We start from the raw sequence: 26,718 nt of genomic DNA on the forward strand, positions 1-26,718 counted from the left end.
AGACTACTCTGAGAGCAGGCTCCTGTGACATAGCTGTGCCTCAAAAGAAGCATTGAAGCAAACTTGAGCATCCTCGTTGGGCATCAACATAGTTATACACTGTAAGCTGGATTTATAAGTTTTAGGTATAGCCATATAGGGAAAACTAACCCTGCCCGCTGGCAGCCATGTTTTTTCCAACAAAACAATGACTTGGAATAATTTTGAAATTGGGGCTAGACATTTCATCCTTATATAAATAAAACCAGCCCTACTCCTAGGCTGCCATGATTCTTTTAATGAAACAAAATGATTCAAAGGGATTTGGTATTCACTAGTGGTTTAGGAGATGTTCTTTAAAGAAGTAATGGACAATGTACAATTGACATTCAACAATGCTAAAAGTTCAATTGAGCTGAACAAACATAAATGTACATGAAGATGTTCATTTTAGATATAAAACAGTTTCTTTAAGAGATGTAGTAAAACTGTTATTACAGCTGATGAAAGAACTCCTACTTTTGATTATTAAATACGAAACAATTTAAGATTTCTTTACAGTCTTCCTAAGGAAGTTTCTGAGGATTGGCTGTTAAAACGAGTACTTCAACTGGTTGAAATAAAAATACCGATATTGGAACTCCGTTTTTTTTTAAGAAGCTTGAATATTTGGTAATATTTGGTCTTCACATCCGACTGGCTTTGGGTTATAATCTACTTGTGGTCTGTCAAAACTCGCACAAAACCAGAGAAAAGAATCACAAATAATATTTTTAATATATTACTGCTAAAAAAATACAAATTACAGCATAGTGTACAATATAAATGAAGTACATTCAATTATATATTTTTAGAGTGGAATGCAGAACATGTAAAATTTATAAACTGATCCTCCCTTCCTGATGAAATCTGACTTACGATGAAACAAGTATATGGGTATTTGTCGTGCGTTATATCCACATTTCACAGAGGAGTAACTACTGAATATATTCTTATATCTGGGACTGGCATTTCCTGTGATTTTACCCTTGCTGACAAAACCTATCCAACATGCTCATGAAAGATGACTCTCGTGCTGTAAATAACATCTAACACACTATATTTATGTAGCAGATTTGTTGAACTTTTCTGTGTGTGCAACACTGGATAAAAAGACCTTTTGGATAACTGGCTGGAAAGTAACTCGGCAGAGCCTTGTTACCACTTAAACAGTTACCATTGAGCAAGATTTTGCAATTTGTAACTACAGCCTACAGATTCTTATATTCAAACATCAAATTCAAATTTCTCTAGGATAACTGGATGGGCAGTAACACGGTAGAGCTTCGTCACTCTCAAGTCAGTTTTTCCATCTGCAACAACAGCCATTGAAAAATTTTTTTATTCAAACACTAAATACAGATGCTAGAGTTAAACAATATTCTTCTTCAGAAAGTCATTTTTCATTCTAGCCATGATTTGCTGTCTGAATGTTTTTTTAAAATCACACATCCTGCCATTATAAATTCTACACATTTTGAACAGATGATAGTTACATATATATGACAAAAAAATTGTAATTATTTCTTTGGTGAAAAACTGGTATGTAAAAATGAAGATATTACCCCAAAATGAATGCTTTTATTGAAATACAAAATTTCAAACATCATCACAAAACATATGTCATTTATGAAGTCCTTTTTAATGTGAGGCCACACAAATATACATAATAAAATCATTCACATCTTCAGTTGTTGCAACAAGTCTGGTTAGTGACAACTCCTAGTACGTATCAGTTCACACTGTGTTGTCTGTGCCGGTTATAACGATCACTCTAGGAAACATTCATCCAGTTTCAGAATAAGTACAACATATATTTTTGAAATAATCAAATCTGAAGTTAAATTATGCACATTGTACTTGGTCTTACACAACATCTGTATAATTATGCTGTGTAGAATTTAATGATATTTATGGCTGTTGTAGAACTGGTTCTCTCGGTCTTTGCCTTTAGACTTAGCGTGTGTACGCCAGTTGTGAACTGGACTTGTACTGCATCTGAAAATAAAATAATAAATTGGTTATTCTCATTCTGTTTTAGATTTTACTTTGAAATAGCAGCAAAGTTTGCCCACAGATATTTGTCAGAAAAATCTCAATGTTCACAACACGTCTTGGATCATCAGAAAATACTATACAGCTTTTCCCCAGTCAATGGATGATGGCTGTGTGTACTATGTAGGGATGGGAACGAATATTCGAATATGAAAATCAAATTCGAATATTTGTAAATTAGTGTATAGTTTTTTTTAGCTCACCTGTCACATAGTGACAAGGTGAGCTTTTGTGATCACCCTTCGTCCGTCGTCCGTCGTCAGTCCGTCAGTGCGTGCGTGCGTGCGTGCATGCGTGCGTCCGTCAACAATTTCTTGTCTGCACGATAGTGGTTTCATTTATGATTTTATTTTAACCAAACTTGCACACAACTTGTATCACCATAAGATCTCGGTTCCTTTCTTGAACTGGCCAGATCCCATTATGGGTTCCAGAGTTATGGCCCCTGAAAGGGCCAAAATTAGCTATTTTGACCTTGTCTGCACAATAGCAGCTTCATTTATGATTTGATTTTTACCAAACTGGCACACAACTTGTATCACCATAAGATCTTGGTTCCTTTCTTGAACTGGCCAGATTATATTATTGGTTCCAGAGTTATGGCCCCTGAAAGGGCCAGAATGAGCTATTTTGACCTTGTCTGCACAATAGCAGCTTCATTTATGATTTGATTTTAACCAAACTTGAACACAACTTGTATCACCATAAGATCTTGGTTCCTTTCTTGAACTGGCGAGATTCCATTATGGGTTCCAGAGTTATGGCCCCTGAAAGGGCCAGAATGAGCTATTTTGACCTTGTCTGCACAATAGCAGCTTCATTTATGATTTGAATTTAATCAAACTTGCACAAAACTTGTGTCACCATAAGATCTTCATTCCTTAGTTGAACCGGCCAGATCCCATAATGGGTTCCAAAGTTATGGCCCCTGAAAGGGCCAAAATTAGCTATTTTGACCTTGTCTGCACAATAGCAGCTTCATTTATGATTCGATTTTAACCAAACTTGCACACAACTTGTATCACCACAAGATCTTGGTTCCTTTCTTGAACTGGCCAGATTTCTTCATTGGTTCCAGAGTTATGGCCCCTTAAAGGTCCAAAATTGGCTATTTTGGCTTTAGCAGCCATATAGAGACTTCATTTATGGTTTTATTTGATACAAACTTCTAAAATAACTTCAACAACAATAATTCTTGGATTCCATGACAGATCCAAGCGTAGGTTCAGAGTTATTTTATATCTGATTACCTCCCCTGATTGTAATCAAAATTGATTTATATCAGTAAGTACTTATAGGACTTATTTGAAATTTCATTATTGTTATTAGTTGGACAGAGACAATCAGGGTAGATAACTATGGACTGATTTTATGTCAAATTACCTCCCTTTATTTCAAATTAAAGTGGGTATATCTCCGTAACTAATAAAGATACTGATCTGAAATTTCATTTATGTCAACATTTATTCGGCAGATCCTTCTTTTGTTCACTTACAATAAAAAAAATTTTTCAATTACTTCCCTTTTACGTTACTATAAATAGCTTTTTTTTAGTAACTTGTTTGTTATTGGCCGTAGGGAAAAACCGAGACCACTTTCTGTGGTACAACATGGATGGTACCTCCAATTTTTAGGTGTATTTTGACATATCTGTACCTTGTAAGAATTTTTTTTTTCTTTTTGGTTAAATTTCTTCCCTTTGTTGTTACTGTCCTTTGGACTTAGATATTTTTTCTGAGGACCTTCTTGTCCTCAAGTGCAATGATAACAGGTGAGCGATATAGGGCCATCATGGCCCTCTTGTTTCAAAATAGGTATCGTTGATTTTGAGCAATCTAAGCATGCTAATTATGCAGAATAAAACCATTTGTTCTGTTGTGTTTGTTTATCGTGTGTCAAAAATTGTCCAATTAACAAGAAAATTACAATGTGTAATTGTCAGGGGTCGTCGTTACGGATTAACAGTTTGCAACAGGTATAAATGTGATGCCTTTTTATCTTTTGTTCATTTTAATTGGCGCCTGTTTTATGTAATAAATTTTAGAAGTTGTTTGTATATTTTTTTTATAAATCGTAGGTTTATGATTGTGATATTTTTTGTAGCTGTATAAGCTACACTTGAATAAAAGTTGACACGTTGATTTATGCATGTGCATTTGTGAATAAAATTAATGTTTATTTATTTTCCTGTATCTTGACTGAAAAAAAAAAACAACAGCCCTTGCCATTTTATCCAACAATCCATAATTATTACAATGATTCACACTTTAAACAGTATCCGTTCCCATCCCTAGTAATATGGACAGACAGACAGTTTAAACACAATATGCCTCTATGGTCTTTGACACTAGCAATTACTAGCAATATAAAATCATTGAGTCAGACCTGGCTGACATATTTCTTTCAAGTTTTGTTGAAGTTTTTTAGGTGGTTTTAGAGATGATGTCTCTGCTTGAATCCAGTAAATAACCAAGCAAACAACTCTAGCTTTCTACTGGCCTTAGTTTCTTATGACAACATGATGTTTTGAAAAATCAGTGTTAAATTAAAAGCTTTCTTATAGAAAATAACTTAACATGAATATGCAGAACTACCTTAAACCATTTATTCCTAACCACAATCACTGCAGGTTCAAGACCCAACAGGGCATGAAAAGGGTGGGCATTTCTATAGGAGTACCATCCGATTACTGAAAGAGTACACTGACTGCTTCCACTTGAAAAGCTGCAAACTCATGATATCTTAAGGGTAACTTTCAATCATGTAACACCATAATGCTGGTTTATTTTAAAACTTTGAAGTACGGTATTTACCCAGTTGTGCTATGCACAGTGTAAGCATCCATGTCTTCATTCACTACGTCAGAACAACAGGACCATATACGTTTATTTGATAATTCCTGTGAAACTGAAATAAAAAGCAAATGTTGAAAAACTACCATTAAAATAACAAGACATGTTTATTCCTGTACATATACCCCCATCAAAGTCTGTCAGAGGAAACTGGGAATGCAATTTTAAGTTTTTAAATGGAAACTGCTTTCAGACTGATATACAGACCACTCAGGCAATCTTGATATAAAATTTTGTAGCCATAGAACCAAGTATTTAACAGTTATTGATCACAAACCCTTTTCAGTTTCAAGGTCAAGAGACCTTAACCTTTTGACTTTCTTACCCCAAGAACAATAGCATTCATCTATTGACCAAGTAAGTCACCCTACAAAGTCTTATGTTAGTGGACTCATGTGTTCCTTAGCTGATTATTTGTTTACTGACTATAGGCAATTACCCGACAAACTTTGATGACTGTATGCTTAAGCCTTTTTTAGTTTTTGAGCAGAAACTATTTTCAAATTGATGGTCACTGTGATCATGACCTTTGACCTCCTGACCCCAGAAGCATAAGAGCCATATACTGATCACAGGCTATCATCCCATGATATTTGAAGACTGTAGGCCTTTCTTAAACTTCTTTAGTTATTGAGGAGAAAATTATTTTTCCCCTTACTTATTCAGCAGAAACCATTTCCAATCTCTGTAACTGTTACCCTGATCTTTGATGACTGTAGGCCTATGCATTCTTTCATTAAGATTGGGCCAAAATTGTGACCTCTAGAGTGTTAACAGTCAAACTGTTGACAATGACGACGATGGACGGACGACGGACAGACAATGGACACAGGGTGATCACAAAAGCTCACCTTTGAGCACTTCGTGCTCAGGTGAGCTAAGGAAAACTTGCTATAAGATCAAAGATAGCCAGATTTTACCTATGAATCCTTCATGAAAGGTGCACGATGTACCATCATGAAGGTCAGTGAATGGTTTGTAGCATTGAAGACAGTGACCACCCTGCAACACTGATGTCTGAGCCTTAGCTAGTACTGTTTTAGTTCTGAAAATGTACATCAATAATAATAAATAATAATAAAATATAAATGACATACTATCAATCTGTTTATGAGAAGTTGTTTCAATGTTTTCTATTTTAAGCTCTGGCAGAAGCTAAACCATTTGAACAAATATGAGAAAGGTCCATATATATAAAGATGCTAAAGAACAAGTTTGTGAAGATCCATGAAGCAGTTCAAGATGAGCAGTCATTGTTTAACCTTTGGTGGCCCCGAAAAGAGATCAAGCAAAACTACTTCAATAATTGTGAGATAGGTCCATAAAACAATGCTTACAGAGCTAGTTTGGTAAAAATCCATCAAGTGGTTCATGAGAAAAAGCTGTTTAAAGATTTTTTTCTACTTTTAGCTCTGGTTGCCTCTAAAAGAGGTAAAGCTGAATTGTTTAAACATTTTAAAGTCCATACAAAGATGCTACAGGCCAAGTTTGTTGAAAATCTATAAAGGAATTCATACAAGAAGTTGTTTGAGAAGTATTCTATTTTAAACTCTGACAGCCCCTAAAATGGGTCTAGCAGATTCACATAAACAAAACTGAGAAAGGTCCATACAAGAATGCAACTGACCAAGACTGGTGAAGATTTGTCAAATGGTTCATGAGAAGAAGTTACTTAAAGAATTTTCTACTATAAGCTCTAGGTACCCCTTAAAAGGAGTCTAGAATCATTTGAACAAATTTAGGAGAAGTCCGTCAATGATACTACAAACCAAATTTGCTGAAGATGCATAAAGTGTTTTTTTAAAAGATTTTTTTTGTATTTTAGCACTACTGACCCAGAAAAGGGTAAACACGCACAAACTGAACATAACTGAGGGAAATAGATACAAGGATATTACTAACCAAATTTGATGAAGGTCGATTCATTGGGGCATGAGAAAAAGTCATTTTTGTCATTTTCCTAAAAGGGGCCAAGCAGAATCATTTGATCAATCGTGAGAGAGGTGCATGCCAGGATATCACTAACCAACTTTGATGTAATTCACATCAGTTGTTACAGAGGAGATGGTGTAACTAAAAATATTGATGCAGGACAAAGGACAGCAGGAACATTGGCTTATACTTATAGATCACAACTTTACTTAGAGGATTCACAGTTGGTCATTGACTATAAAGTATTACAAACAATTAATGTCTCAGCTCACCACTGCCTTAGTTCCGAAGTGAAATCTTTACTTCATACACCTAAAATAATTATAACAGTGTTTTAACAGAGAAAAGCATATTAGAATTAATTATAGTACATACTTGTTTTTAGCACTTTTCTGAACTTTCAGACTAAAATCATCAGTCAAATGTTCCTTCACATTTCCCGACATAACTGTAAATAAAACATAACAGATATTTTAATAAAAGAGTAAAGAAAAATGCAGCACATGCTTAAGGTAAAAATAGTCTACATTTTTTTACATATAAAACTACATAAACAGCTGAAACAAGTCTACATTTTAGTTAATGACACACAACTACCTTAACTGGAGAAACTAGTCTGCATCTTTATTAATGACACACAACTACCTTAACTGGAGAAACTAGCTACATCATTATTAATGACACACAACTACCTTAACTGGAGAAACTAGTCTACATCTTTATTAATGACACACAACTACCTTAACTGGAGAAACTAGTCTACATCTTTATTAATGACACAAAAACTACCTTAATGAGAAACTACCCTACATTTTTATTATTGACCACAAACTCCCTTACTGGAGAACTATCAACATCTTAATTACGACAACACACCTTAACTGGGAAAACTAGTCTACATCTTTATTAATGACAAACACTACCTTATACGGGGAAAAACAAGGGTCTAATCTTTATTAACACCACATCTTTATTAAACTCATAAACTGGAGAAACAAGCTACATCTTTAGAAGGGGACACACATACCTTACCTTTGGAGAACCAATCTACATCTTTATTATGACAACAACTCCCCTTAACTGGAGAACTAGTCGGGCATCTTTATTATGACCACACAAACCCTACCTTACTGGAAAAAACCCAATCACATTTTTATTATGACACACAACTACCTTAACTGGAGAACCTAGTTTAACATTTTATTAATGACAAACACTACCCTTACCTGGGAAAACAAAGTCTACATCTTTTTAATGACACACAAATACCCAACTGGAGAAACCAAGTCTACATCTTTATTTAATACACCAACTTCCTTTAAACCTGGAAAAACTCCAAAATCTTTATAACCTGCATAACTGGATAAAATTTAACATCTTTATTAATGACACACAACTAACCTTAAACTGGAAACTACTTACATCTTTATTAATGACACACCAACTACTTATAACATGGAGAAACTGGTCTACATCTTTATTATTGACCAAAAACCTACCTTAATTTGGAGAAACAAGTTACATCTTTATTTCACCACCTACCTTACTGGAGAACAAGGTCAAAACCATCTTTATGAATGCCCACAACTACCTTAACTGGAGAAACAAGTCTACATCTTTATTAATGACACACAACAAACCTTACTGGGAAAAAAGGCTCTAACACTTTCTAACGACACACCTACCTTACTGGAGAAACCACCCTACACTTTATTATGACACACAACTACCCTTAACCTGGAGAAACAAGTCTAACTCTTTATAAGGACCACAACTACCCTTAACGGGAGAAAACAAGTCTACATCTTTATTAATGACACCACACTACCTAACTGGAGAAAAAGTCTACATCTTTATTAATGCACACACAACTACCTTAAATGGAGAAACCAAGTCTACACTTTATTAATGACACACAACTACCCTTAACTGGAGAAAACAAGTCTACATCTTTATTAACGACACACAAAAACTACCTTATGGAGAAAAAGTCTACATCTTTTTAACGACAACACAACTACCTTAAACGGAGAAACAAGTCTGAAATCTTTATTAACGAACCACAAAACTACCCTTAACTGGAGAAACAAAGTCTACATCTTTATTAACGACACACAAACTAACCTTAACTGGAAAAAAAACAAGTAAAAATTCTTTATTAACGACACCCAACTACCTTAACTGGAGAAAACAAGTCTACATCTTTATTAATGACACACAACTACCTAAACAAAAGAAACTAGTCTGCATCTTTTTTTAACGACACACAAACTACCTTAACGGGGAGAAACAAGTCGGGCATCTTTATTAATGGCCCAAAAACAATACCCTTAACTGGAGAAACAAGTCTGCATCTTTATTAACGGACACAAAAATACCTAAACTGGAGAAACTAGTCTGCATTCTTTTATACGACACACCAACTACCTTAACTGGAGAAAAACAAGTCTACATCTTTTTTAATGACCCCAAACTACCTTTAACTGGAGAAAAAAAACTAGGTCTACATCTTTATTAATGACACACAACTACCTTAACTGGAGAAACAAGTCTACATCTTTTATTAATGTCTCACAACTACCTAAACTGAGAAACTAGTCTACATCTTTATTAATGACACACAACTACCTTAACTGGAGAAACAAGTCTACATCTTTATTAATGTCTCACAACTACCTAAACTGGAGAAACTAGTCTGCATCTTTATTAATGACACACAACTACCTTAACTGGAGAAACAAGTCTGCATCTTTATTAATGACACACAACTACCTTAACTGGAGAAACTAGTCTGAGAAACTAGTCTGCATCTTTATTAATGTCTCACAACTACCTTAACTGGAGAAACTAGTCTACATCTTTATTAATGACACACAACTACCTAAACTGGAGAAACTAGTCTGCATCTTTATTAATGACACACAACTACCTTAACTGGAGAAACAAGTCTGCATCTTTATTAATGACACACAACTACCTTAACTGGAGAAACTAGTCTGACACACAACTACCTTAACTGGAGAAACTAGTCTGCATCTTTATTAATGACCACAACTACCTTAACTGGAGAAAAAAAAAGTCAAACATCTTTTATTAACTACATAAACTGGAGAAACAAGTCTACATCTTTTTTAAGGGACACACAACTACCTTAACTGGAGATCTAGTCTAAAATCTTTATTATTGACACACAACTACCTTAACTGGAGAAACAAGTCTACATCTTTATTAATGTCTCACAACTACCTAAACTGGAGAAACAAGTCTACATCTTTATTAATGACACACAACTACCTTAACTGGAGAAACAAGTCTACATCTTTATTAATGACACACAACTACCTTAACTGGAGAAACAAGCCTACATCTTTATTAAGACCACAACTACCTTAAGGAGAAAATAGTCTACATCTTTATTAATGACACACAACTCCTTAACTGAAGAAAAAAATTTCTACATCTTTATTATTGACAACAAACTACCTTAAACTGGAGAAACTAGTCTACATCTTTATTAATGACACACAACTACCTTAACTGGAGAAAAAAAGTCTGCATCTTATTAAATGACACCAACTACCTTAACTGGAGAAACAAGTCTACATCTTTATTATGACACACAACTACCTTAACTGGGAAAACAAGTCTACTCTTTATTAATGACACACAACTACCTAAACTGGAGAAAACTAGTCTGCATCTTTTTTAATGACACACAACTACCTAACTGGAGAAACTGTCTACATCTTATTAATGACAAACAACTACCTTAACTGGAGAAACTAGTCTACATCTTTATTAATGACACACAACTACCTTAACTGGAGAAACAAGTCTAAATCTTTATTAACGACACATCTTTATTAACTACATAAACTGGAGAAACAAGACTACATCTTTATTAATGACACACAACTACCTTAACTGGAAAAACAAGTCTACATCTTTATTAAGACCCAATACCTTAAATGGATAAAACAAGTTCCCATCTTTATTAATGACACCCACTACCTAAACGGGAGGAAACTAGTCTGAAATCTTTAGTAATGACACAATTTCCTTAACTGGAAAAAAAAAAGCTGCATCTTATTAATGCCCAACAATACCTTAACTGGAGAACAAGTCTACATCTTATTAATGTCTCACTCTACCTTAACTGGAGAAACTAGTTACATCTTTTTTAAAATGACACACAACTACCTTAACTGGAGAAACAAGTCTACATCTTTTTTAATGTCTCACAACTACCAAAAACTGGAGAAACTGTCTACATCTTTATTAATGACACCAACACCTTTAACTGGAGAAAACAAGTTACATCTTTATTAATGCCCTCACAACTACCTAAACTGGAGAAACTAGTCTACACTTTATTAATGACACACAACTACCTTAACTGGAAAAAAACAAGTCTGCATGTTTTTAATGACACACAACTCCCTTTAATGGAGAAACTGTCTGGGGAAAACTAGTCTGCATCTTTATAATGTCTCACAACTACCTTAACTGGACAAACTAGTCTACATCTTTATTAATGAACACAACTACCTAAACTGGAGAAACAGGTCTGCAATCTTTATTTTGACACACAACTACCTTAACTGGAGAAACAAGTCTGCATCTTATTATGACACACAACAAACCTTTAAAACTGGAGAAAACTAGCCCCTGCATCTTTATTAATGACACACAACTACCTTAACTGGAGAAACTAGTCTACATCTTTATTAATGACACACAACTACCTTAACTGGAGAAACAAGTCTACATCTTTATTAACTACATAAACTGGAGAAACAAGTCTACATCTTTATTAATGACACACAACTACCTTAACTGGAGAAACAAGTCTACATCTTTATTAACTACATAAACTGGAGAAACAAGTCTACATCTTTATTAATGACACACAACTACCTTAACTGGAGAAACAGCCCTACATCTTTTTTAACTACATAAACTGGAGAAACAAGCCCTACATCTTTATTAATGACACCACAACTCCCTAAACTGGAGAAACAAGTCTACATCTTTATTAATGACACACAACTACCTTAACTGGAGAAACAAGTCTGCATCTTTATTAATGACACACAACTACCTTAACTGGAGAAACTAGTCTGCATCTTTATTAATGACACACAACTACCTTAACTGGAGAAACTAGTCTGCATCTTTATTAATGACACACAACTACCTTAACTGGAGAAACAAGTCTACATCTTTATTAACTACATAAACTGGAGAAACAAGTCTACATCTTTATTAATGACACACAACTACCTTAACTGGAGAAACAAGTCTACATCTTTATTAACTACATAAACTGGAGAAACAAGTCTACATCTTTATTAATGACACACAACTACCTTAACTGGAGAAACTAGTCTGCATCTTTATTAATGACAAACAACTACCTTAACTGGAGAAACAAGTCTACATCTTTATTAACTACATAAACTGGAGAAAAAAAAGTTTTACATCTTATTAATGAAAACAAAACTACCTTAACTGGAGAAAAAAGTCTACATCTTTATTAATGACACACAACTACCTTAACGGGGAGAAACAAGTCTACATCTTTTTTTATTAATGTCTCACAACTACCTTAACTGGAGAAAACTAGTCTACATCTTTTAATGTCTCACAACTACCTTAACGGGAAAAGAAACAAGTCTGCATCTTTATTAATGACACAACCTCCTTTAAAACGAGAAACAAGTCTACATCTTATTAATGACACACAACTACCTTAACTGGAGAAACAAGTCTACTTTCTTTATTAATGAAAACAACTCCTTAACTGGAGGAGAAACTAGTCTGCATCTTTTTTTAATGACACACAACTACCTTAACTGGAGAAACAAGTTACATCTTTATTAATGACACACAACTCCCTTAACGGGGAAAAAACTAGCTACATCTTTATTAATGCACAACAACTACCTTAAAACTGGAGAAACAAGTCACATCTTTATTAATAAAACACAACTACCTTAACTGGAGAAACAAGTCTACACCCCTTTATTAATGACACACAACTACCTTAATGGAAAAACAAGTTTTACTCTTTATTAACTGCTATAAACTGGATAAACATAGCTACATCTTTATTAATGACACACAACTACCTTAACTGGAGAAACTAGCTACATCTTTATTAATGACACACAACTACTTTAACTGGAGAAACTAGTCTACATCTTTATTAATGACACACAACTACCTTAACTGGAGAAACAAGTCTACATCTTTATTAATGACACACAACTACCTTAACTGGAGAAACAAGTCTACATCTTTATTAATGACACACAACTACCTTAACTGGAGAAACAAGTCTACATCTTTATTAATGACACACAACTACCTTAACTGGAGAAACAAGTCTACATCTTTATTAACGACAAACAACTACCTTAACTGGAGAAACAAGTCTACATCTTTATTAATGACACAACAACACCTTAACTGGAGAAACAAGTCTACATCTTTTATTAAGGACCACAACTACCTTAACGGGGAGAAACAAGTCTAACATTTTTAAATTAATGACACCAACTACCTTAACTGGAGAAACAAGTCTACATCTTTATTAATGACACACAACTACCTTAACTGGAGAAACAAGTCTACATCTTTATTAATGACACACAACTACCTTAACTGGAGAAACAAGTCTACATCTTTATTAACGACACACAACTACCCTTAACTGGAGAAAAAGTCTACATCTTTTTAACGACACAACAACTACCTTAACGGGAGAAACAAGCCCACTCTTTATTAACGACACAAAACTACCTTAACTGGAGAAACAAGTCTGCATTTTTATTAAGGGCACACAACTACCTTAACTGGAGAAACAAGTTACATTTTTTATTAACGACACACAACTCCCTTTAAACTGGAGAAAAAAGTCTGCATCTTTATTAATGACACACAACTACCTAAACTGGAGAAACTAGTCTGCAATTTTTATTAACGACACCCCACAACCTTAAACTGGAGAAAAAGTCTGAAATCTTATTAATGACACACAACTCCCTTAATGGAGAAACAAGTCTGCATCTTATTAACGACACACAACTACCTAAACTGGAGAAACTAGTCTGCATCTTTATTAATGACACACAACTACCTTAACTGGAGAAACAAGTCTACATCTTTATTAATGACACACAACTACCTTAACTGGAGAAACTAGTCTACATCTTTATTAATGACACACAACTACCTTAACTGGAGAAACTAGTCTACATCTTTATTAATGACACACAACTACCTTAACTGGAGAAACAAGTCTACATCTTTATTAATGTCTCACAACTACCTAAACTGGAGAAACTAGTCTACATCTTTATTAATGACACACAACTACCTTAACTGGAGAAACAAGTCTACATCTTTATTAATGTCTCACAACTACCTAAACTGGAGAAACTAGTCTGCATCTTTATTAATGACACACAACTACCTTAACTGGAGAAACAAGTCTGCATCTTTATTAATGACACACAACTAACCTTAACGGAGAAACTAGTCTGAAAAACTAGTCTTGCATCTTTATTAATGTCTCACAATACCTTAACTGGAGAAACTAGTCTAATCTTTATTAATGACACACAACTACCTAAACTGGAGAAACTAGCCCGCATTTTTAAATTAATGCCCACACAACTACCTTAACTGGAGAAAAAAGTCTGCTCTTTAAATTAATGACACACAACTACCTTAACTGGAGAAAACAGTCTGCATCTTTATTAATGACACACAACTACCTTAACTGGAGAAACTAGTCTGCATCTTTATTAATGACACACAACTACCTTAACTGGAGAAACAAGTCTACATCTTTATTAACTACATAAACTGGAGAAACAAGTCTACATCTTTATTAATGACACACAACTACCTTAACTGGAGATACTAGTCTACATCTTTATTATTGACACACAACTACCTTAACTGGAGAAACAAGTCTACATCTTTTTAATGTCTCACAAACTACCTAAACTGGAGAAACAAGTCTCACCCTTTATTAATGACACACAACTACCTAACTGGAGAAACAAGTCTACATCTTTTTTAGACCACACAACTACCTTAACTGGAGAAACAAGCCTACATCTTTATTAATGACCACAACTACCTTAACTGGAGAAACTAGTCTACATCTTTATAATGACACCACAACTACCTTACTGAAGAAAAAAGTCTAAAATCTTTATTAATGACACACAAAACTACCTTAACTGGAGAAACTATCTACTCTTTATTAATGACACACAACTACCTTAACTGGGAAACAAGTCTGCATCTTATTAATGACAAAACAACTACCTTAATGGAGAAACAAGTCTACATCTTTATTAATGACACACAACTACCTTAACTGGAGAAACAAGTCTACATCTTTATTAATGACACACAACTACCTAAACTGGAGAAACTAGTCTGCATCTTTATTAATGACACACAACTACCTTAACTGGAGAAACTAGTCTACATCTTTATTAATGACACACAACTACCTTAACTGGAGAAACAAGTCTAAATCTTTATTAACGACACATCTTTATTAACTACATAAACTGGAGAAACAAGACTACATCTTTATTAATGACACACAACTACCTTAACTGGAGAAACAAGTCTACATCTTTATTAATGACACACAACTACCTTAACTGGATAAAACAAGCCCTGCATTTTTATTAAGGGACACACAACTACCTAACGGGAGAAAACTAGTCTGCATCTTTAGTAATGACACACAATTACCTAACTGGAGAAACAAGTCTGCATTTTTATTAATGAAAAAACAACTACCTTAACGGGAAAACAAGTCTACATCTTTATTAATGTCTCACATCTACCTTAACTGGAGAAACTAGTCTACATCTTTATTAATGACACACAACTACCTTAACTGGAGAAACAAGTCTACATCTTTATTAATGTCTCACAACTACCTAAACTGGAGAAACTAGTCTACATCTTTATTAATGACACACAACTACCTTAACTGGAGAAACAAGTCTACATCTTTATTAATGTCTCACAACTACCTAAACTGGAGAAACTAGTCTACATCTTTATTAATGACACACAACTACCTTAACTGGAGAAACAAGTCTGCATGTTTATTAATGACACACAACTACCTTAACTGGAGAAACTAGTCTGAGAAACTAGTCTGCATCTTTATTAATGTCTCACAACTACCTTAACTGGACAAACTAGTCTACATCTTTATTAATGACACACAACTACCTAAACTGGAGAAACTAGTCTGCATCTTTATTAATGACACACAACTACCTTAACTGGAGAAACAAGTCTGCATCTTTATTAATGACACACAACTACCTTAACTGGAGAAACTAGTCTGCATCTTTATTAATGACACACAACTACCTTAACTGGAGAAACAAGTCTACATCTTTATTAACTACATAAACTGGAGAAACAAGTCTACATCTTTATTAATGACACACAACTACCTTAACTGGAGAAACAAGTCTACATCTTTATTAACTACATAAACTGGAGAAACAAGTCTACATCTTTATTAATGACACACAACTACCTAAACTGGAGAAACAAGTCTACATCTTTATTAACTACATAAACGGAGAAACAAGCCCTACATCTTTTTTAATGACACACAACTACCTAAACTGGAGAAACAAGTCTACATCTTTATTAATGACACACAACTACCTTAACTGGAGAAACAAGTCTGCATCTTTATTAATGACACACAACTACCTTAACTGGAGAAACTAGTCTGCATCTTTATTAATGACACACAACTACCTTAACTGGAGAAACTAGTCTGCATCTTTATTAATGACACACAACTACCTTAACTGGAGAAACAAGTCTACATCTTTATTAACTACATAAACTGGAGAAACAAGTCTACATCTTTATTAATGACAAAACAACTACCTTAACTGGAGAAAAAACAAGTCTAAAATCTTTATTAACTCATAAACTGGAGAAACAAGTCTACATTTTTATTAATGACACACAACTCTTAACTGGAGAACTAGTCTGCATCTTTATAATGACAAAAAAACTACCTTAACTGGAGAAACAGTCTACATCTTTATTAACTACATAAACGGGGAAAAAGTTACATCTTTTTAATGACACAAAAACCTCCCTTAACTGGAGAAACAAGTCTACATCTTTATTAATGACACACAACTACCTTAACTGGAGAAACAAGTCTACATCTTTATTAATGACACACAACTACCTTAACTGGAGAAACTAGTCTACATCTTTATTAATGACACACAACTACCTTAACTGGAGAAACAAGTCTGCATCTTTATTAATGACACACAACTACCTTAACTGGAGAAACAAGTCTACATCTTTATTAATGACACACAACTACCTTAACTGGAGAAACAAGTCTACATCTTTATTAATGTCTCACAACTACCTTAACTGGAGAAACAAGTCTGCATCTTTATTAATGACACACAACTACCTTAACTGGAGAAACAAGTCTGCATCTTTATTAATGACACACAACTACCTAAACTGGAGAAACTAGTCTGCATCTTTATTAATGACACACAATTACCTTAACTGGAGAAACAAGTCTGCATCTTTATTAATGACAAACAACTACCTTAACTGGAGAAACAAGTCTTGCATCTTATTAATGACACACAACTCCCTTAACTGGAAAAACAAGTCTGCATCTTTATTAATGACACACAACTACTAAACTGGAGAAACAAAGTCTGCATTTTATTAATGACACACAACTACCTTAACTGGAAAAAAAACAAGTCTACTCTTTAAAATGACACACAACTACCTTAACTGGAGAAACCAAGTCTACATTTTTAAATTAATGACACACAACTACCTTAACGGAAAGAAATAGTCTACATCTTTATTAAAATGACACACAACTACCTTAACTGGAGAAACAAGTCAAACTCTTTTTTAAGGTCTCAAACTACCTAAACTGGAGAAACTAGTCTACATCTTTATTAAGGACACACCAACTACCTTAACTGGAGAAAACAAGTCTACATCTTTTTTAAATGTCTCACAACTACCTAAACTGGAGAAACCCTAGTCGGGCATCTTTTTTAAATGCCCAAAACAATACCTTTAAAACTGGGGGAAACAAGTCTGAAATCTTTTTAATAAACACAGAACTCCCTTTAAACTGGAAAAAATAGTCTGAGAAACTAGTCGGGCATCTTTATTAATGTCTCACACTACCTTAACGGGAGAAACTAGTCTACATCTTTATTAAATGACACACAACTACCTAAATGGGAAACTAGTCTGCATCTTTATTAATGACACACAACTCCCTTTAACTGGAGAAAACAAGTCTGCATCTTTATTAATGAACCACAACTACCTTAACTGGAGAAACTAGTCTGCATCTTTATTAATGCACCACAACTACCTTAACTGGAGAAACTAGTCCTGCAACTTTATTAATGACACACAACTACCTTAACTGAGAAACAAGTCTACATCTTTAAAAACTAATAAACTGGAGAAACAAGTCTACATCTTTATTAAGACACAAACTACCTTAACTGGAGATACTAGTCTACATCTTTATTATTGACACACAACTACCTTAACTGGAGAAACAAGTCTACATCTTTATTAATGTCTCCAACTACCTAAACTGGGAAACAAGTCTACATCTTTATATGACACCCCAACTACCTTAACTGGAGAAAACAAGTCAAACATCTTTATTAATGACACACAACTACCTTAACTGGAGAAACAAGTCTACATCTTTATTAACGACACACAACTACCTTAACTGGAGAAACTAGTCTACATCTTTATTAATGACACACAATACCTTAACTGGAGAAACAAGTCTACATCTTTTTTAAATGACACACAACTCCTTAAACTGGAGTAACTAGTCTAATTTTTATTAATGACCCCACAACTACCTTAACTGGAGAAACAAGTCTGCATCTTTATTAATGACCCCACAACTACCTTAACTGGAGAACAAGTCTACATCTTTATTAATGACCACACAACTACCTTAACTGGAAAAAAACAAGTCTACATCTTTATTAAGACACACAACTCCCTAAACTGGAGAAAATAGTCTGCATCTTTATTAATGACACAAAACTACCAAAACTGGAGAAACAAGTCTGCATCTTTATTAATGACACACAACTACCTTAACTGGAGAAACAAGTCTGCATCTTTATTAATGACACACAACTACCTAAACTGGAGAAACTAGTCTGCATCTTAGTAATGACAACACAATTACCTTAACTGGAGAAACAAGTCTGCATCTTTATTTAATGACAACAATACCTTAACTGGAAAAACAAGTCTACATCTTTATTAAGGGTCTCACATCTACCTTAACTGGAGAAACTAGTCTACATCTTTATTAATGACACACAACTACCTTAACTGGAGAAACTAGTCTACATCTTTATTAATGACACACAACTACCTTAACGGAGAAACAAGTCTACATCTTTATTAATGACACAAAAAACTACTTAACTGGGATACTAGTCTACATCTTTATTAACGAAAAAACAACTCCCTTTAACTGGAGAAACTGTTACATCTTTATTATGACACACAACTACCTTAACTGGAGAAACAAGTCTACATCTTTATTAACGACACATCTTTATTAACTACATAAACTGGAGAAACAAGTCTACATCTTTATTAATGACACACAACTACCTTAACTGGAGAAACAAGTCTACATCTTTATTAATGACAAACAACTACCTTAACTGGAGAAACTAGTCTGCATCTTTATTAATGACACACAACTACCTTAACTGGAGAAACAAGTCTACATCTTTATTAATGACACACAACTACCTTAACTGGAGATACTAGTCTACATCTTTATTAATGACACACAACTACCTTAACTGGAGAAACTAGTCTACATCTTTATTAATGACACACAACTACCTTAACTGGAGAAACAAGTCTACATCTTTTTTAATGACACAAAAAACTACCTAACTGGAGAAACAAGTCTACATCTTTATTAATACAACAACTACCTTAAATGGAGAAACAAGTCACATCTTTATTAAGACCCCCAAAACTACCTTAACTGGAGAAACAAGTCAAACATCTTTATTAATGACAAAACAACTACCTTAACTGGAGAAACAAGTCTACATCTTTATTAATGACACACAACTACCTTAACTGGAGAAACAAGTCTACATCTTTATTTATGCACAACTAGTATGTAAACTGGTGCAACTTGCCTACATCTTTATTTATGTACACAAATTAAGTAAACTGGAAAACTCTAGTTTATCTGCCTTGCAGATTTTGCAATATGTGTAAATTGCTGCTGATCTGCAGTATTGTAAGATCTCAAAAATACACTTTGCAATGGTTCTTGTATGTTGGCATATGCAAATTTTAAATTTGCAGATAATTCCATTTATTTTCAAATAAGCTGAAAATTCCATTTACTTTCAAATAAGCAGATAATTCCGTTTACTTTCAAATAAGCTGATAATTACATTTACTTTCAAAATAGCGGATAATTACATTTACTTTCAAATAAGCTAATAATTACATTTACTTTCAAAATAGCAGATAATTACATTTACTTTCAAATAAGCTGATAATTATATTTACTTTCAAAATAGCAGATGATTACATTTACTTTCAAATAAGCTGATAATTATATTTACTTTCAAATTAGCAGGTGATTACATTTACTTTCAAATAAGCTGATAATTTTATTTACTTTCAAATTAACAGATAATTCCATTTACTTTCAAATAAGCAGATAATTCCATTTACTTTCAAATAAGCTGATAATTACATTTACTTTCAAATAAGCGGATAATTCCATTTACTTTCAAATTAGCGGATAATTACATTTACTTTCAAATTAGCAGATAATTACATGTACTTTCAAATTAGCAGATAATTTACTTTCAAATAAGCCGATAATTACATTTACTTTCAAATAAGCTGATAATTACATTTACTTTCAAATAAGCTGATAATTACATTTACTTTCAAATTAACAGATAATTACATTTACTTTCAAATAAGCTGAAAGTTCCATTTACTTTCAAATTAGCAGATAATTACATTTACTTTCAAATAAGCTGATAATTACATTTACTTTAAAATTTGCAGACAATTACATTTACTGTGTATCATCTATACAATGGCATAGGAAATCCTCTGAAACTAACACCTTATGCAATTCAGCATATTATGGAAATAAAAGTTTTGTAATCCACTTCAGTCTACATCAGCTCAAAAAAAATAACTTCAACACTGCTAGTGCCTTAACATACGGCTAGAATTACTGAATTACTGTCTGGCTTGAACAACTGACTGTCTAGCTTGAACCTGCAACCTACATGTTTAGGGTAAAGTAGTTTTTGTATTTACCTGTATTTTCATACTCCTCTTCATCATCATCATCATCATAAACACTAGCCAAGTATCTTCTTCTCTCTGCATTACGAGTTCTTCTCTCCTTTAATATAAAAGACAATTAGAAATTACATTTACTTTTTCAACAAGAAATTGTATCAGAGTTACCAACATCCCATGCCTAGGGACATTTTTCAAAAAACACACTGCCAGTCAATATAAAATCCTCTACAAGTTAAGGGGAGTAAAAGTGGCCTAAATTATATGACCTTAGCTTTTGATATAGGGTCTGTCGTGGGTGTGATATGCCATCTCATTATAATTGTACCATGTGATATTGAAATCCCTTGATGAATGACAGAGTTATGGACCAGACACAAACAGACCATGTTAACCCATGACATTCAAGTGTGACCTTGGCCTTTGGGCTTAGGATCTGTGTCTTGTGCATATATGTCATCTCATAAGGAACATTTAAGCCTGGAATTTCAAAATTCCTCAATGGATGGCAGACTTATGAACTGGACACGAAACAGACCATATTAACTTTTGACCTCCAAGTGTGAACTTGACCTTTAAGCCTAGGTCAAGTGTATGACATATCATTTCATTATGGGAAACATTTGTGTCAGGTAAAATCTTGCGATGGATGGCAGAATTATGGACAGCACACACTGTGGTGGACAGATAGATGCAGCTCACAGTTTGTTTGTAATCATACTCCTAAAGCTCTGGAGCATTGACGGCTCAAGCATCTGGCTTCACCGGACAGTGAAACACCACTTGCTTGGGGGACTGATCGCTCAAACACCCGAGCTAACTCGACAGCGAAACACCACTTGCTCAAGCATTGATGGCTGGAGCACTTGGACCAACTTTACATTGAAACTTAACTTGTTCCAGTACCAGCAACCTCTGGCAAGCCACATCTTCAAGGTAAACAAAGGTTGTCTCCAGTATAAAACACAACAAAAGCAGACTGTCTTCCTTCATCTTGGAATGAACAAAACAAACAAGTAAGACTCTTACCCTCCATTCACTATCCATGCGCTTCTGCACAGCCCTCGCTTCTTCAGTCAGACGTTCAGACAATGTTTTCATGTTTGTAGGGTCTCCCCAAACTTTGACCCAAGTTTCAATTTTTTTACTTTCAAAATTTTGATTGTTTAAATTATACTGAGGCTCTAAGTACCCTTTGCTCTCCTTGACAAAGTCTAGCTGCAGTTTTGTAAAATTTCCTGGAAATACAGGTAGTTTTATAAGAACTGAATTCATCTTTCTTTTCCTTTTGTTTTTGATGATTTCTATCTGATGTGGAGTTAACTTCTTTTTACGACTGATTTCTCTCTGCAAATCTCTTTCTGAGATTTTAGAATTTGTTGAAAGAACAGCTCTTGAAAGCATACTGAAGTCTCCAAGTTTGGCTTTAACCAGTATAGAAATAAACTGGCAGTAACTGTAGTCTGTTTCAGTAGCCGAGTTCATACAGTCGTCTAAGCATGTAAGTAAATGCTTTGGAAGGTACGCTCTAAGTGGATCTACCTGTTCCTCCAGTTTTGCCTGACTGTCAAGAAATTCATCTCTGCTTGGCATTGGTTCTGTAAAAGCAAGAGTTTAAGTTCCTAAAGACTTTTAATTTGATATTAAAAACAGATGAAGCAGGTATTCAAAAACATGTTCTGCATAATTACATGGTTATAAAATTACTATTTTCAATAATGCACATGAACTTACACAGTTTATAGAGCCATAAATGGAGGTAATAAAAAACAATATATTTGGTAACATTTTCTTCTATGCGAATCAATATTCTAACTTTTGGCAAACACATGAGAAAACAATTATCGAAAATAGTATAAAATTTAACAAAGTACAGAAATTTTATGTTCATAAGAAAAAATGTGGCAGCTATATTATAAACAAAGGCATAATGGACATTAATTTGCTTTCACAAACTTGTCAATATTAAAAATTCTAGCAAAAGACCCATGATGAAAACAACTCACTGATATAAGTTTCTTTCCAACATTTTATTACCTGTGTCAAGCATTCTGTTTCTTTTTATTTGTTTTTAAGTCGCATGCAGTGACACAATTTTCTCATATGATGACACAAGCTGGGTTCAAACCCACAAAGATATGGGCAAGTGATTCTAAGTCAATGACCTTAACCACTCTGCAACAGCAGCCTCTACCTCAAGCATTCTAAATATACATGTAAAACTATATGTCTAATGAGATAATGAAAAAAGAAAAAGTTACATACGTTTGTTTTTCCTACAGGAACATACAGCCATAGCAAGTCTATGAGCACATGTTCTTGGTATCCATCCAGACTTCTGAAGCTCTTTTTGTATTCTGCTAAAACTGTCTTTATCTTTGTGGTATAAACAAAAAGGGCTTTCCATCTTTTTTGTCAGTTTCGCAGTAGCTAAGAAAACAATAAAATATATTATGACCAGCAAATTCTTAATTTTTCCACAATAATATATAAATTTTAAGTTAAGGTAACAAGAGATCTTCAATAAAAAAAAAAATTTGCTAAAATCTTCTAGGGTTTGAATATGTTTTATCATATTGAGAAATATGTAATTTAACTAAACCTATACATTTTTGGAAAGTTCTTTTAGTCTCTTATCAAAACTTATCATGGCGCTTATGAAAATGAAAAGAAAAAAACACTCAAATATTCTAGGATATTTATTAAAGGTATTGAAATGTCTTGTCATTTTCCCTCTAAACATGAGCAAAAACATCCGGTGATTAAATTTACAGGTACGTTATTTTTTGAAAGACTTAGTAAAACAAATATACGATTTAAGGATTATGAACACTAAAAAGTCTTTACAACTAATCAAAACATCAAACTAGTGTTTCCCAACAAGACTAATATTTAGCATTTAGTTTAACAGCTAGTTAAAGCTTGGGACAACTGGGCCAAGACAATCTGGCCCATGTTTAGAAGCAAAACTAGGGGGTCGAGGGGTCCAGTTTAAAATACCGGACCCCTAGCTACTTCCTAATTTGAATAGGTCACTGTCTTGGTGATTTTCAATATTTACCTACAAGATCCACTATGTATACCCAAAAGCACTGGATAATATTCCAAACGGTCAAGTTATTATTTACGTTTTTGGTCTATCACTCTTTGTGACAAATTACTAGCTGTGTTTTAATATATAATACAATGTTGTGAAAAGTGATACACCTAGATAAACTTATTCAGAAAAAATTCCTGGTTAGTGGTTACACTAAATTTAATGAATCTATGGTTACACTACAGTGTTTAATTCCAGTGTCATCGTAAATACAAACTTAAATGATGCAGTATTTATATACAAGAGCTATTGCTAATCTCTGAAAATAAATATACTAGAAATTTCTTCCAACCTGCTGAATCCACACAAATACGCTGTTGCAATCGGTAGAAACTACTTCAGTTATCACATGACTATCACGTGATGTAAATAGTAGCCCTAAACGATGACGTATCTATAGTTGAGGCCCTGACGAGGTATTTTAGGATAGTGCAAATTATAATGGACAATTACATCGATATTTGTTTTTGAAAAATAATTATACATAAAATATATATTAATTTAGGCCTACAACAGCATTATCTTTTGACTCGGTTCAGGCCTTACCCTATCCCGTGCTATCAGGTGTTCCTCAGGGATCAGTCTGAGTCCTCTGCTAGCTATTCAGCCTCTAAATAAATGACCTCACAGAGATCGAAGTGTCCTCGGCTATAGCCCTATTTGCTTGTGATAACCTCCTACACAAACAAAATCCGGAGATCTCATTCACTCCACACAAAGGCGACAGTATCGGAATCATCAAACAAATAAGTTTGACACAGGGACGGACCGATTTCTATTGTTGGCAAAACTTGTGGTCCATTCTTGCATACCAGACGGGGATTTCCGATGTTTTTACCGGTGCTGGAATATAAGATTCTTTCACTGGTTGTAGGTGCAGATAGGAATATCCGGTCTCGAGGGTAACTGTTTAGGCGGTAACGAGGCTCCCTGCCGAGTTACCGCCTAAACAGTTACCCGAGAGCCGGATATTTCCATCTGCACCTGTAACCAGTGACAGAATCTTTTTCTTGCATATTGATTTCAAGAAATAATAATAAAAATAAAATCAATTGAACGGCTTTCTTTTTAGAACTATTTCTTATGGGAGTGTCTTAAAACAAAGCGCGGGAAACCAACGTCCGTAAACAGGAAAGACGTCATGACGTTTCAAAACAAACAACAATGTTTAGTTCCCGTTTTGTTTTATCAGTTGCAACGTAACGTTATGAATTTTTGATAAAATAACGTGATTTGAATCGAGAAATATACTATCAGGAACCAACAGGAACTGTCAAGGTATTGAATTTTTATTCCGTTTTATAAATAAAATATAAATTACTACATAAATCTTCTACATATATGTTGTTCGTTATACGTCATTTACAGCACGAGAGTCATCTTACACCCCAGGGTGTAAGATGGATTTTTCCAGCACCGGTAAAGATACCAGAAATCCCCGTCTGGTATGCAAGAAAAATCCATCTTACACCCTGGGGGTGTAAGATGACCCTCGTGCTTTAAATGACGTATTACGAACTACACATATATGTGGAAGATTTATGTAGTAATTTATTTTATTTCAAGATCGGAATAAAAATCCGATACCTTGACAGTTCCTCTTTGTTCCCGGTGGTATATTTCTCGATTCAAAACGCGTTATTTTATTACAAATTCATAACGTTACGCTACAACTGATAAAACAAAACCGGAACTAAACATTGTTATTTGTCTTTGAAACGTCATGACGTCTTTCCTGTTTACGGACGTTGGCTTCTTGTTGAGTTCTGTCCTTTAGGAATGACTTTATCCACCGTGATGCCAGAGGGTGGACTCCAAGCAGTTAAAGTTTGCATGTGTATTAGTTTATTGTGATCATTCTTGTAAAAAGACTTACTTTACTACATAGCAACAACATTTGTTTGTTTCCACTTTTAAGGTTGTTAATGTCATCTTGTGTAAAGCTAGTAGGTTTCTAAAGATCGAACGCCATTCTGGTACTGGCTGAGCAAGTTATATTGTCCTCATAATGTGTCATAATGATTGAAACCATAACGTGCTCCATGATTTTAGAAGCAGTGCAGACGAGAGAACTTGACGCATAGTTACTGGCTTTGGACTTTGGATCTTTCTCGCATATGTCAGCGCCGACTGTATTCTTTCCAATCTGATGGGAACAACAGCTGTTTCTTGAGAAACAGGTAAAAGATTATAGATCGCGAAGGTGATACGTCTCAGTGTAGCTCTCTTTTTAAGTATTTTGGCGATATTTCATCAGAACCACAGGCTTTGATGGATGTTAATGATTTAGCGATGATTAGTGTTACCTCGTGTTATAGGTCTTTAAGTATT

The 26,718-nt window shown here is 34.1% G+C and overlaps 1 protein-coding gene across 1 annotated transcript; it reads right to left on the reverse strand.

Annotated features, from left to right (window-relative positions):
* Positions 1-1,579: 1,579 nt before the first annotated feature.
* LOC123549087 (uncharacterized) lies at positions 1,580-24,721 on the reverse strand. The gene is made up of 8 exons (XM_045336889.2): positions 24,680-24,721; positions 23,556-23,720; positions 22,320-22,888; positions 21,306-21,393; positions 7,233-7,305; positions 5,846-5,970; positions 4,887-4,980; positions 1,580-2,016 (listed from the first exon to the last, which is right to left on the reverse strand). Exons 2-8 carry the CDS (start codon positions 23,695-23,697, stop codon positions 1,920-1,922), a joined length of 1,188 nt encoding a protein of 395 aa, XP_045192824.2. The 5' UTR covers positions 23,698-23,720; positions 24,680-24,721; the 3' UTR covers positions 1,580-1,919.
* Positions 24,722-26,718: the final 1,997 nt, after the last annotated feature.

The sequence above is a fragment of the Mercenaria mercenaria genome, chromosome 6, assembly GCF_021730395.1.
Source record: "Mercenaria mercenaria strain notata chromosome 6, MADL_Memer_1, whole genome shotgun sequence".
Classification (NCBI taxonomy): Eukaryota; Metazoa; Mollusca; class Bivalvia; order Venerida; family Veneridae; genus Mercenaria; species Mercenaria mercenaria.

Coding starts and splice junctions, on each gene's coding strand:
- LOC123549087 (XM_045336889.2), bottom strand. CDS start 23,697: ATGGAAAGCCCTTTTTGTTTATACCACAAAGATAAAGACAGTTTTAGC. Junction 21,394..22,319: donor GCATGGATAGTGAATGGAGG/GTAAGAGTCTTA, acceptor TTTATATTAAAG/GAGAGAAGAACTCGTAATGC. Junction 7,306..21,305: donor AGAGGAGTATGAAAATACAG/GTAAATACAAAA, acceptor TTTTATTTACAG/TTATGTCGGGAAATGTGAAG.